A 12,682-nucleotide genomic window follows, 5' to 3' on the forward strand; every position below is an offset into this window, starting at 1 on the left:
GTTTTCGCAAATTAACAATCACTCTTTTTTTCTTTCTTTTTCTTGCTGTCATTCGCGATTCGTTCAGAAAGAGTGAACAGCGAAATAGGAAAATGCCTCTCAATTATTTTGTGAATGAAACGTGAAAGGCTTTTCACCACAACTGCTGTGTGGATAATGAGCGCTAACCTCCACGGTGGCTGGGTGAAAAATTAATTGTTTGTCAGGTTGGGTCCTAAGCCGCGTTTGTTTGCCGCGCACACATCAGTCTGCGTCAGGCACTTTCGCCGCCCGCGTGTTGGAGCTGCGAAAAATTTACAACACCTGCAAAACACCGTGTGCTTTGTAAGTGCAAAAATTCCGTTTTATCAAGCTTTTAATGGGTGTATGAATAATTTGTGATTTTTTTCGTTTTATAAATGTTGAAAAACAGCTTTTTGTAAAAAAAAAAAAAAAACGACTTTAAAATTCATTTAAGGTAGAGAAAAACTGTTCCTGTCAATATTTTTGTTTCAATTTTAAAGTATTAGTTCAAAATATATAAATATATTTCTAACTAAACTTTGAATTTGTTCTGATTTTTTTTAATAAAAAAAATATGCTTAATTTGTTTCCTCTATTGTAAATTTTTTTAAATATCAAATTTGTCAATAATGTTGGTGCAATTAACCTAATTGATTTTCAATAAATCATATTCGCAACAATTTAAATAAAATCACAATGGCCACTTTTAAGATGCACTTCAAAAACTTCCTGAGATGCCACTGCTCTATTTAACTTATAACTTTGTCTCACTAATGAGACTTTCTACTTGGCCTCAAGAAAAATAAAATCAAGGAAGTAAATTTCGCAACTCTTCGGAGGATGATCGTAGAACAGATGGTGCTTGGAAGACAATGAGCCTAATGAAACAAAAATTTTTAAGGTCACCGCGAGGGAAACGCGCTCTTGGTCAAATAAAAACACCTAAGTGCACTTCTTGAAAGGGAAAGTGATTCCTTCGAACGGTGCGCTCGACAAATATTTTGATTTACTGAAGCTTGCATCATTTGGCCACTTTAAGTAATCCCTGAAAATTTACAATTTAATTAATAAGGAATAAACTTTATAAAGCTGCAAATAAAACACAAAGGAGATTGATAAGAATTAACAGGTGTGTTACGTAAGAAGCGGTGACTTTGAGCGCGTTAATGGTGCATGACTTTTATTATCTCGCGAGCGAGTGGCCCTAAATCTCGCCGATCAAGTATATCACAATAAACGAGAATGTAAAACGGTGAGCAAAAATTATTAATACACAATATCACAAATGCAGGTCGAGTGCGTGACAGAAGTGATCCGGCGTCTCCACCCGCTCTCGTTTTCATTCGCTTTGCATGGCAGAGTAATGAAGGCCCATTGCCCTTGACACATCTGACAATTAGAAGTTGTGCAGTTGGAGCGGGTAAACGTTGTGCGGCCGCATGCCATCAATTAACATACATACAAATCAATTCACACAGTACTTCCTACGGCTGACGCAGGCTTAATAATGACCACAGTAAATTTGGTTGTGAGTATTGTTTAAATAACGAATTATTATTATTATAATTTTTGTTTTAGAATTTGGTACTTTTAATCATATAATATTTCGTATATTTTTATTTTTTATTTTTTAAGAAAAAAATAATAATAAATGGCGTCTGTATAAATGAAAAATAAAATCTGGTTAAAATGAAATAATTATTTTGAACTTTTAACTATTTATTTTTGCAAAAAAAAAAAGGAAAAATCAAATCAAAATATATTTAGCAATCTAAACTTTAATTGCAGTATTTTTTTATAGAACTTCATACTTTCAAAATTTTGGTGTACTTCAAATTGTATCATAAAATTATTTTGTTATATAATTCCTCCTAAACCGGACTAAGCCGGATTTTGTCTTCAGTTCTTCGATTATACTTTTTATCTTAAAATTTTGAAGCCCCTGCACTGTAATTTACTAAATTGAACTGTGCAGGAGATTGCTCTCAAGCAATTTAATTTTTTTACACTCCATACTCTTCTCTGATCCGCAATTTCAATCTTATTTCGCGTGACGGTGCCCGCCTCTTGTCTCACGGAACAAAAACCACAGTATACAATTTCATGATGTGCATGAGCGTTACTCTTTGACAGGTGAAAAATCGCATGAGTCACTTTTCAACTTTTCTCTCGCGCAATCAAAAGAACGCCGTCTGCAAATTAATACATAATTTGCAGAGGTCGGTGGGAAATCCTCGCCTAGCGATGACGACCAAGCGAGATGAGCCGCGAAACGGAAGCTTTTGCGGCTAAACATTCAGATCCGCTCTTTTTTTCTATATCTCGATCATCCAGGGCCGTCGCAGCTACGAGCAGGAACGCGATATGCATAATCAGATTATATGAAAGTTGCTCGCTGCAGACACGATAATTGAGGGGGAGTGCATGATAATTGTCGTAAAAATCGTGCCGCGGTCTGTAAACATAAGCCATGAAGTCGATGCGGGCCTTGAACAATTTTATTTAATAGAGAACAACGCGAGTTGAGCCGGTTGTCCTCTACAGTCTTTAGTGTTTAATTGTTTCAGTCTCATACGTTTAATCATGGAGAGATAGCTTGACGCATTGTTTACTACCGGACATAAAAAAACTACTAGCGCGAGTCAATCTAGAAGATGCACCATGCGGCGTGGGATGACGAAAGCACGCCGGGATTCCATATTTCCACACGCGTATCTCCATGACCCACAATTGCGTGTTTTGGCAGACGTCTGGAGTGCCTTTACATAAGACACAGGAAGAAATGGAAATTACTCATTGCTCGGTTGAGCAACAATTTTTACCAAAAACAGTATAAAAAAATTTTGGGGAAAATCATTTTTGGTTGAAAAATAAATTAATCACTAATAGTTTAATATCTACTAACACTTGTCAAACGCCACAAAACAGGATAGCAAAAAATAATTAATTATAAAATTAAATTCTACACCAAAATTAAAATATTAATAAATAATTTTTTAAGTCGTATAAGTTTCATTGCCCAATAATCTCTACGGTAAAGTCTTTTTCTTTTGCTCGTAAAAAAACGACTTCACGTCTTACATACTGTAAAATCAGAATGACGACACAGTTCACTAAAATAAATTTGCCAAATTCTGGAACAAAAGGTTAAAAAAAATAGTAAAATGCCTTTCCAATCAGTCTGTATTGATTAAAACTCTACTTGCCGTTGAGTAATTTTTGGCTGGAATTTGTTTTATAAATGGAAAATTTTTATTCTGTATTTAGTTCACGAGTCCTTACTCTGGATCCTTAGGTTTAATGAAAATTCGGCTAACTTTTTAATAAAAATTTATATTTATGATTTATGATTCTTTATTCCGTCCAAAACATCAATATAATTAATTTTTTAGCACATCTTTGTTACAAATAAGATGATAAATGTAAAAAAAATACTTCAAAATTTCTCTTGAATTAAAAATTTTAGGTCATTTTAAAATCTCGTGTTCTGATTTTAAATTTAAAATGAATTTTATTTCACTTTTTGCCACCTAGTTACAAAAGTATGCACCGAGACAATGAACTACACATCGCGTGCATGCCTCCAGTTTGGGTTTGGATTAAGAAATTTACTTTGAACCGCATTATAAACATGTTTCCAAATAATGTCGTGGTGCGAGAGCATCCTGTCGTCACTTTATTTTGTTGACGATTTACGGCCTTACAATCAAAATCTCCTTTCATTTAATTTGTTTTTCGATGCAAAATTTCAGTTGAAAAACAAAATAGCTAAAAATTACACAATCATAAAAAATATTAGGCGCAGTTCTTGTTGCATTGAAAACCAAGCCTTTTTCTTTATTTTTCTTTGCAAGCCATAAACTCTGATAATATTTTTTTGGGACAAGTGGCTGCGGTGAGGATATTCGCGGTTTACAGCCCAATTTAACTCTTGCAGGTCAGCGACTTATCTTTAGTTGAGTGATAACGTTGCTAATAAAAGCAAGTAACCTGAAAAATATTTGCTTTTTCAAATTTAAATCCCTCCTGTACCAAAAGTCATCTCGTGCTTCCCCATAAGAGCTGCGGTTTCGCTACTGTTGTATCACTCGCGCTATTGGGTATATCCCAACCTTGGCCATGAATTGCATCGAGAAAACTGGTGGGTGAGCACCGCGGCTATAAAGCAGCCAGGATGCAGCCAGTTACTTTTCAGTGACGGTGGAACCGCTCTTGAGACTTCACAGGTGCCTTCTGACCGGCGAAAGTGAATTTTTTAATACGCGCAGTGCCGGTTATTTTATTCATTGACAAATTGTAAGTACTTTTTATCAAATCAATACACTACTATTGATTTAAAGGATAAATTCTTTCATTCATCCATTTGTTTTATTATTTTTAATATATTTAAACATATTATTTTCTTGTTATATTCATAATTTTTCTAATCGGAGGCACAATTTCTGAGTGTTATTTTCATTTATCGAAAAACATTTTTGTAACAATTTTATTGTGTTGGTAAAGAATTTGGACTACTATAACTTTGAAACGTGAGCATTTATTTTTTTTTAAATCGCACATATTTTTAGAATTCCACGAATTTTTTTATAACTAAAGCAAACTGGAATAAACTTATCAACAAAATTACAACGCATCTTCAATTACCAGTTTGAAACTTTACGGTTCGGAATTTAAAATAGAAGGGTTCGTAGTTCCTTGTTACAAAAATTAATGATGCGTTTAACAATTTTTTGGTAGTATTTTATCTACAATTTTTTTCTCTGCCTCATTGATCATGAAGGTCTTAAAATTTTAATTCTCTGTAAGCCACCCTTTCACTAAAATTCAAGGAAACTCATTTTGGTCTGTGCGAGAAATGCGTTCTAAATAATAAATTTTTAGGCTATAAAACACCCTTTATGGAAGCACATTGAACAAAAAAACCATTAAACTTGCGGTTTAGCGCACACACGGTTTTTGGACGAGCAGAAAATCGCCTCTTGATAAAAGAGCAGCTCGGAGAATTTCAAACAATCATTAGCCTGCTGCAACTTTTAGAAACTAGGTTTCTTAACGTTTTAAATTAATTTGTTTAGTTTCGGTAATGACTGAGTAAAGTAACCAGTAATAATGATATTTAAAAAAAAGTGTTATGCCGGTGTAATGGTAATGCTACTGCTTAAAATATCAACTTACAATGAATGCCCTTCTTCATTGTCCAACTTAATGTCTTGAATAAATAGAAATGGGCTAAAAAGCTCAACTCTGTATGCATATGAAGACATTATTACTGTATATTGTGACTTATTGTAATTCCATAGTTAATATTGCTAACATTGCTAATATCTCTGTATTGCAAAATAAATTAGATGCAATGAGAGTTAAAAATTAAGTTAATTTAAATTTGTATACAAAAAATATGTCGCTAATGATCAATTTAATTAATTTTTTATTTAAGCAGTAAAATTTTTAGTTGGTTTAATTTATGCAAGTTTTTTTTATTTTCATATATATTACATTGAAACTAAATTTACTATTCATATTTTGTGTTGTTTTAGTTGATGAAAAGATGCAGCTCTACCTGCTGCTGACTTTGTTGGTGGTCTGGAGATGGTCGGAGGCGGCGGACGTTCCCAACAGCAAACCCCACATAATCGTTATTCTAGCCGACGACCTGGTGAGTATAGCAGAAGAGTCCCGAATCGAATCACTAAGAAAAATCTATCTAAATTAACCAAAAACGTAACACAATAAATTCGCGGACGGAAAGTGTTTATTCAAGGCAGACGATAAACAAATAGATGCGGTCTAGCTTCACTGCCTTCCGCTTTGTTTAAGTGAATGTTAACAGAAAACCGCAGAGAACAATAAACTTGTATTGTTAATGTTTATTCCTTCTAGAAATAAAATGAAATGAAGTTAAGAAAAAAACAGAGAAAAAAAACACATAAATTCGACTTTTTACTTCGTCTTTTTTATTTTTTCGTTTTAAGGAATTGTTTTTCTATACCTTTTGTTGCACGTTTTTCGCTAATTCTTTAATTTTGTGCTATATTTGGTAAATATTAAAACTTTTTGTGTTTTCAATTTTCAGTGAGACTAATATTGACTCATACCACACATTTTAGCAGCAATTTTGCAAATAAACATTAAAAAAAAAGAGCAACCGTCAGAAATTTAATAAACACCGCAATTCTGCAGCTATGCAATGATAAATAATACAAATTAATTATCACAATTTCTTGCAATTACTCAAACTTTAGGAGCATTTTGTAAATAATTTTTTCGTAAAGAGCATAAGATAAATATTTTAAATCAAAATGGAATATTTTATGATTTCTAGCTCAAAAAGTTAATTTCAATAATTACCTGTCATGTTAAATACAATTTCAAATTTAAAAGTTAATTTTATGTTGACATTATATTTTATGATGAAAATTCAAATAGATTCAAATGATTTTTTTTAAAGGGTTGGAATGACGTTGGCTTCCATGGCGGAAATCAAATTCCCACCCCCAATATTGACGCTCTAGCCTACAATGGGCTCATCCTAAACAACCACTACGTGCCGGCCCTTTGCACTCCAAGCAGGGCATCCTTCCTCACTGGCAAACATCCCGTCCACACAGGTTAGTAAACTTTCGCGGTTTAGTTTGCGTAATATTTATATAGTTGTCCGGAATAAGGAAATTTTATATTTCAATGCTTGAAAGATCAGCCAGGATTTCACGGTTGACGGTTTTGCGCCCAAAGTAGTGTTGATGGCGAGTCTGCTTAGTGACCTCGACATAAGGTCAGATCATCAGGTGAACCGTGCAGGGTCGTTAGACTTAAAGAGCAAATCGTATCGTTCGAATTGCGCCGCTCGCATGCTCAAATGATTCCGGCCATTTTTCTCACTTTGGTCAACGTCCTGTTCCGAATCATGACAATTTAAAATGCATTCCACAAAAGAATTTCGCAGCTTCACGCCGGTGGCTTTTGCAATTTGCGTCACTCAGCAGGCGGTTTTTCGCGCATATTATTTAGCAAAACCATCTTTGTTTCGAAGAAAAATCTAGAACACTTCTCACTGAAAAAAGGCACTCTAAACTGACTAATGCAAGCAAAAATTGTGTCAATTAGAGCGCAAGTGCAAGAGAAACGAAAAAAAACAAGCTAATGAATTTTCCCGTAGGTAAATAAAAAAAAAATTGACAACTTGGAGTCTTAAAAAATATTATATAAAATTTAATTACCAACAATTTCCTGTATAGGTTTGTATTTTTAGAATTTTTTCTCCATTTCAAAATATTAAAATAAAAAAAATTCTTGCGGAAACGTTAATAACTTTGCTCCAAATACATATTTTTAAGAATAAGATATAAAAAATTATTTCATTTACTTCGCTACCAATTCTGAAAATTTGAAGGTTTTATCTCAACGCTAACTAAAAAAAAAATAATAATAAAATTCGCGCAAACGTCTAGAATAAATCGCGCGCGCTGCTCTCGATCCTCCGCGAGTGCAGCCGTCGAGTGAGAGTCGAACGAAGCGAAATGCAGAGGCCGGCGCATATTTATGCTCACAAAACGCAACAACGGCTGCTCGGATCACAAAATAAACAACACTACAATATTCCCCATGCCTTCATTATTATTCTCAAATTCACTTCACTGCCCCCAAAAATCTAAAACCTAAGAAAATCGAGTTCATTTTATTTTAATCTAATTTTTTTGTTAACTTTATCGAGTTGCGTCTCTTGTGCCACCTTTCTCATTAAATTTAAAAACGAAAAAATGTTGATTGCGCTACCCCATATTCAGACCATATGATCAGTATCGGCTGTTGTTTCATCAAGCATGGTTGTTATTTTGTTTTGCTTGCCGATTTTGGCCGAAACGGTCAAAGTGACGATCGCCGCGAGAGAACTCCAACTGACGCAATTTTTGCTTGCATTAGTCAGTTAGAGCGTCTTTACGCTTATTGCCAATATTCATTTATCTCTAGATTATCTCTTTTTATAACTTCAATGCAATTGCACGTCCGCGTATACTGTTGGACAATGAAGTGGAAGCCGGCGGATTCTTTTGAAGTAGTCATCAAACGCAATTGTCAATTATTTTATTTTTTGTTTCGTCACAGGAATGCAACACTTGGTTTTGTTAGAAAATGAGCCGCGGGGACTTCCCCTGACCGAGAAACTCATGTCCAACTATCTTAAGGATGAAGGTTACGTCACGAGGGCCATCGGAAAGTGGCACCTCGGCTTTTTCAAAAACGAATATCTGCCCACCAACAGAGGCTTCGACTCGCACTACGGCTACTGGAATGGCTATCAGGACTACTACAAGCACGACACTTTGGCCACGGTATGGTTTTTTGTTCCCATTATTTCTGTTCAAAACACATTAATTCACCAACGATAAGGTTTGCTTAACAGCAAAACATAACAGATTTTTAATAACTAATTAAGCAAAAAAATTAAAAAAATAGCTCTAAAAAAAATAAAGTGGATTTTAATTTTATCATTTTACTCAACACAGTTTGTGTTGCATTGCACAATGCTCATTAAAAATATCAATCATTGCATTTTTTTTATAATAATTATTTAACAGAAAATTTTGTTTTCATGTAATCTTTTAATTTTGATAAAATGCAGTTTACTCCGCTGCGGGGCTACGACATGCACCGCGACCTGGACACCGACTGGTCCTCCGTCGGCGAATACTCAACGCGCCTCTTCACCCAAGAGGCCGTCAAGCAAATCAGAGACCACGACACAAAAATGCCCCTTTTCATGTACTTGGCGCACCTGGCCCCGCACACTGGCAATCCTGACCAGCCGTTCCAGGCTCCCAACGAAACGCTCGCAAGGTTTGCTCACATCGGCGATCCTGACCGGCGAATGTATGCAGGTATTGCCCAATTAAATTGCGTCACACTTTACATACCTACTGGCCCGGTTCACCTGCAAAAGAGTGAAGGGTCTTTTTGGTACTTTTTTTTATAATCATACAATTTCAAAAACCGGTGTATCACTTGACGTCATGTACTGAATCTTGAATGACTTGGTGTTTTTTGTAGCAAATTTTTCCATTTTTCAGCCATGGTTGCTGAGCTCGATGACTCGGTCGGAGAGGTGATTCAAGCCTTGCGCAAAAGGTCAATGCTCTCAAATTCGATTGTGCTGTTTCTCTCAGATAATGGTGCTCCGACTTACGGCATCCACTCCAACAGGGGATCAAATTGGCCTTTGAGAGGTGTAAGTCTTCCACATTTAGCATTTGGAAATTATGATAACTCCAATCAATTCCTTAGAAGCTAAAATAAAAAACACCGCCTTTTCTGTAATTCCAATTATTTTGACGTGAAAATATGAGATATAAAGTTGAACTCATTCGACTCAAATATTTTCATTAACTAATTGCAAAGCATATTTTTTATGCTTCAGCATTTTTTTTAAATTATCAATTTAATGAAATAATTATAAACATTATAAAAATTGCGTGCTCATAAAATAAAATTAATTCTAAAATTTAAAATTAAGAGGCAGTTTGAGGGAATAACTTGCAGAAATCATATCATTACAGAAATACAAATATAAGCCACTTTACTAATTTTTTTAAGCATTTTTTTATAGCAATATAAGTATAAAATTAAATAAATATTTATTCATAATTCAAACATTAAGATAATGACTACAAATTGACTATTTATTTGACCAAAAAGTCATAAAATATAAATAAATCCGTGACCAACTCAAATTTATTCTTGTTTCCTCCAGCTACACATCATCTCTGAATTATAAAATAAAGATAAAATATGTAAAATTTACGAACAATAATTTAGTTCTTGTTTTTCATTTAGATGAAGCAGTCACCATGGGAGGGTGGCGTGCGTGGCGTGGCTGCCATGTGGGCACCCTGGCTGAACCAAACGCGTCGCGTGGCCGACCAGATGATGCACATGACCGACTGGTTGCCGACGCTGTTCTCGGCCGCCGGCCTTGACCCTTCGACCCTTCGTGACAAGGGCCTCGACGGCTACGATCTGTGGCCGGCGCTCAGCCTCAACACGACGTCGCCGCGCACCGAGGTGCTGCACAACATCGACGAGGTCGACCAGTACGCAGCCCTGACTAAGGGTGACTGGAAGTACATTACAGGTACAAGAAAAAATTTACCAATTAAGTGTACTAATTTAAGCATTGTTGCTTGAAAAGAACAAGCCATTAAAATTCTTGTTAAGGCTTTTGTTCAAATCGTGAATTTGATGACCTTAATTATTATGAAATTTATGGGAAAAAAATTGTAGGTTGCGGTTTTGTTCTTTTTATTTCTTATAATCTAATACTCGAGCGGAGAGAATTGAAAATTTATTTAAAACCTTTCAAAATTAATACAATCTCTTATTTATTACATAATGTTAAAAATAGTTTAAACGATTAAGATTAAATATCAATTTAAAACTAAAATCACCAAATTTCTCAAACAAATTAACTGAAATTTGATAAAAAATCTCATATGTTTTGTACCAAAACAATAATTCAAAAAACTAATTTTTTTAAATAATTCTGAACAGAAAGTATTATTCACAGGTACAACAATGCGCGGTCGCATCGATTCGTGGTACGGTGAGACCTCACGAGGCTACGGCGACCCTGAGTATGACATCGAAGGTGTCCTGGGTTCGATGGCGGGCGCAGCATTTGCATCCGTGTCCGCCCCCAAACCACGACTCTCAGCTTTTGAGGCAATCGAGGTTCGGGAACAGGCTGAAGTCAAGTGCGGCCCCCGACCTTCTGGGGCTGCAAACCTCAGATGTAACCCCCTGATTTCACCGTGTCTCTTCAACATCAAGGTTGACCCTTGCGAGTTGGTTGACCTCGCAGCCGTTCAACCTATCGTGGCCATGGGTCTGTCGCAGGCACTCGAGCGCTGGAGAAGCACGGCCGTTCCTGCTGCAAACGTGCCTGTCGACAGTGCTGCAAACCCCATGTAAGTTCCAAAATGTGGTTTGTGGGGATTTAGGGGTTTATTATTTTCGCATGAAATTCAAAATGACACAATTTTATCTGACAATGAGATTGTGGATATTTCTTTAAGAACATCATTTCATCTACATTTTTATTTTAAAATTATGACATAAGTTGATTAAAGTTTAATTGAGCTGGAATTCATACAAACTTTGTATATGATAAGTTCCTGGTTGAAAAATAAAAAGGACAGAGACTGACCCCAAATGTCAACTTGTGGTCTGCTGCCATCGGCCTATACTTTAATTTTATATTTAATAAAATATTTTTTCTTTGATTCCTCCTCTTTAATATTTGGCTTGGACTCCAGAAACCCGCCTATAACTTTTTAAAGTACAAGCAGAGCAGACCGCAGGTTACCTTTTGGGGTTGGTTTTCCTTTTATTTATTTATTATTTTTTTTCTTCAATTTTTCAACAAGGTTAAACCTGATTTTAATTTTTCCCCTGATGATTTGTAATAAATTTGAAACATATTTATTTCAATGCTCCAGATTCTACAACAATACGTGGGTGCCTTGGTTGGATGTGAAACGCCAGATAATCTACGCCCCTAAGATTCCTGATCTCACAACCCTCGCAGCCATACTGGGAGGAGTCTCCGTTGGTTTGATAGCCACGGCGGCGATCATCACAAAAATGTACCTTAGGAGTAAGAAGTGCGACAAAAGTTAAATCACAGCGAATTTCTTCCTAAGAAACTTTTAACTAATTTCTTGACAAGTGCTAAAATTCAAGTTTGTAACTTATTTGCCGGCCATAACGAAAAATGAATTTTGTCATTTGGATATTTATTGAAAAATTGAATGATATGTTTACGGAGGATATGTGAGAGCAGAAAGTCTCTATAAGAATGTGGCTTGCTTGAGTATTTTTGTTGTGGAATTAGTTTTTTTCAATTAATTTTATTTTACGTCAAAAAATACAACATTGAAACTCATTGTTATATTTAAGATTTAGATCAATAAATTATTTTATGCATAAGATCATAAGTTCATTTTAATTATTTCATATCAGAAAAAAATAGTTCAGACCTGCCAATTTAATTAGTATCTTATTTTCAAATTGTCGTTAGTTATTTTTCACATCGTCTTCTTTTAGTTAACAAACTAATAAGATATAGAAAGGATAATAATGATTTTTTTTTTAAATAATAAATGTATTTGAAATTATAAATAAACATATATTCATGAATAAAATATTTTATATATAAAAATGAAAATAATGTACTCGCAGAAGAACTGGGAAAGTTTTCGCGCCGATGGAAAAAGTATCCTTGCATCCCCACTGGATCTGGAAGCGTGCGCACGGCTTGATGAGAAGGGAGAAATCAGCTGAGGCGCCAGTCTGCGGCATGGCATGCTTGAATTGTGGTGTTGTGGTTGGAACTGCGGTGATTTTTTTGCTCTACAGTACAAGTGCAGTCGGATTTTAGTGTGCAGATTTGTGAAACGAGAGTCCTCGACCCAGAGAATGCCGCTGAATGCTCGTTTATTAGCTGAGACGGCGACGAACAAGAGCAAGGATCGGTCCAAAAATTTGTTTACAAACACGCAAAACAACATCACGTAAGTAATCTGCGTCATTTTTGTGATTTTTATTACTTTTGCGAAAAATGTATAGCTCAAAATCAATATTTTTTACGATTTCTTCATTTACAAAATAATAAATAGCCGAAAAGTTA

The 12,682-nt window shown here is 35.1% G+C and overlaps 2 protein-coding genes across 10 annotated transcripts in view; both read left to right on the plus strand.

Annotated features, from left to right (window-relative positions):
- The first annotated feature begins 177 nt into the window (after positions 1-177).
- LOC132203768 (arylsulfatase B-like) lies at positions 178-11,984 on the plus strand. 4 transcript variants are annotated; one of them, XM_059631779.1, is made up of 11 exons: positions 210-324; positions 1,295-1,423; positions 1,482-1,531; positions 5,541-5,659; positions 6,452-6,611; positions 8,107-8,333; positions 8,624-8,879; positions 9,069-9,226; positions 9,832-10,129; positions 10,562-10,961; positions 11,493-11,984. In XM_059631779.1, the coding sequence occupies exons 4-11, from the start codon at positions 5,552-5,554 to the stop codon at positions 11,671-11,673; spliced, it is 1,788 nt and encodes a 595-aa protein (XP_059487762.1). In that variant the 5' UTR covers positions 210-324; positions 1,295-1,423; positions 1,482-1,531; positions 5,541-5,551; the 3' UTR covers positions 11,674-11,984. The 4 variants fall into 4 exon arrangements, with proteins under 4 accessions (XP_059487761.1, XP_059487762.1, XP_059487760.1 ...); XM_059631777.1 differs by having other exon boundaries at positions 1,295-1,531; XM_059631778.1 differs by lacking the exons at positions 1,295-1,423; positions 1,482-1,531 and having other exon boundaries at positions 178-324.
- Positions 11,985-12,370: 386 nt separating this feature from the next.
- LOC132203744 (fasciclin-1) overlaps positions 12,371-12,682 on the plus strand; it is a 91,413-nt gene continuing 91,101 nt past the window's right edge. For 4 of the 6 annotated variants that reach the window (XM_059631734.1, XM_059631737.1, XM_059631736.1 and 1 more), the window contains exon 1: positions 12,371-12,566. The gene's annotated coding sequence lies outside the window, so the exon portion shown is untranslated. The remainder of the gene's footprint in view (positions 12,567-12,682) is intronic. The other 2 variants (XM_059631738.1, XM_059631739.1) reach the window with 2 other exon arrangements.

Source organism: Neocloeon triangulifer, unplaced genomic scaffold (assembly GCF_031216515.1).
Source record: "Neocloeon triangulifer isolate White Clay Creek 2 clone unplaced genomic scaffold, ASM3121651v1 ptg000017l, whole genome shotgun sequence".
Lineage (NCBI taxonomy): Eukaryota > Metazoa > Arthropoda > Insecta > Ephemeroptera > Baetidae > Neocloeon > Neocloeon triangulifer.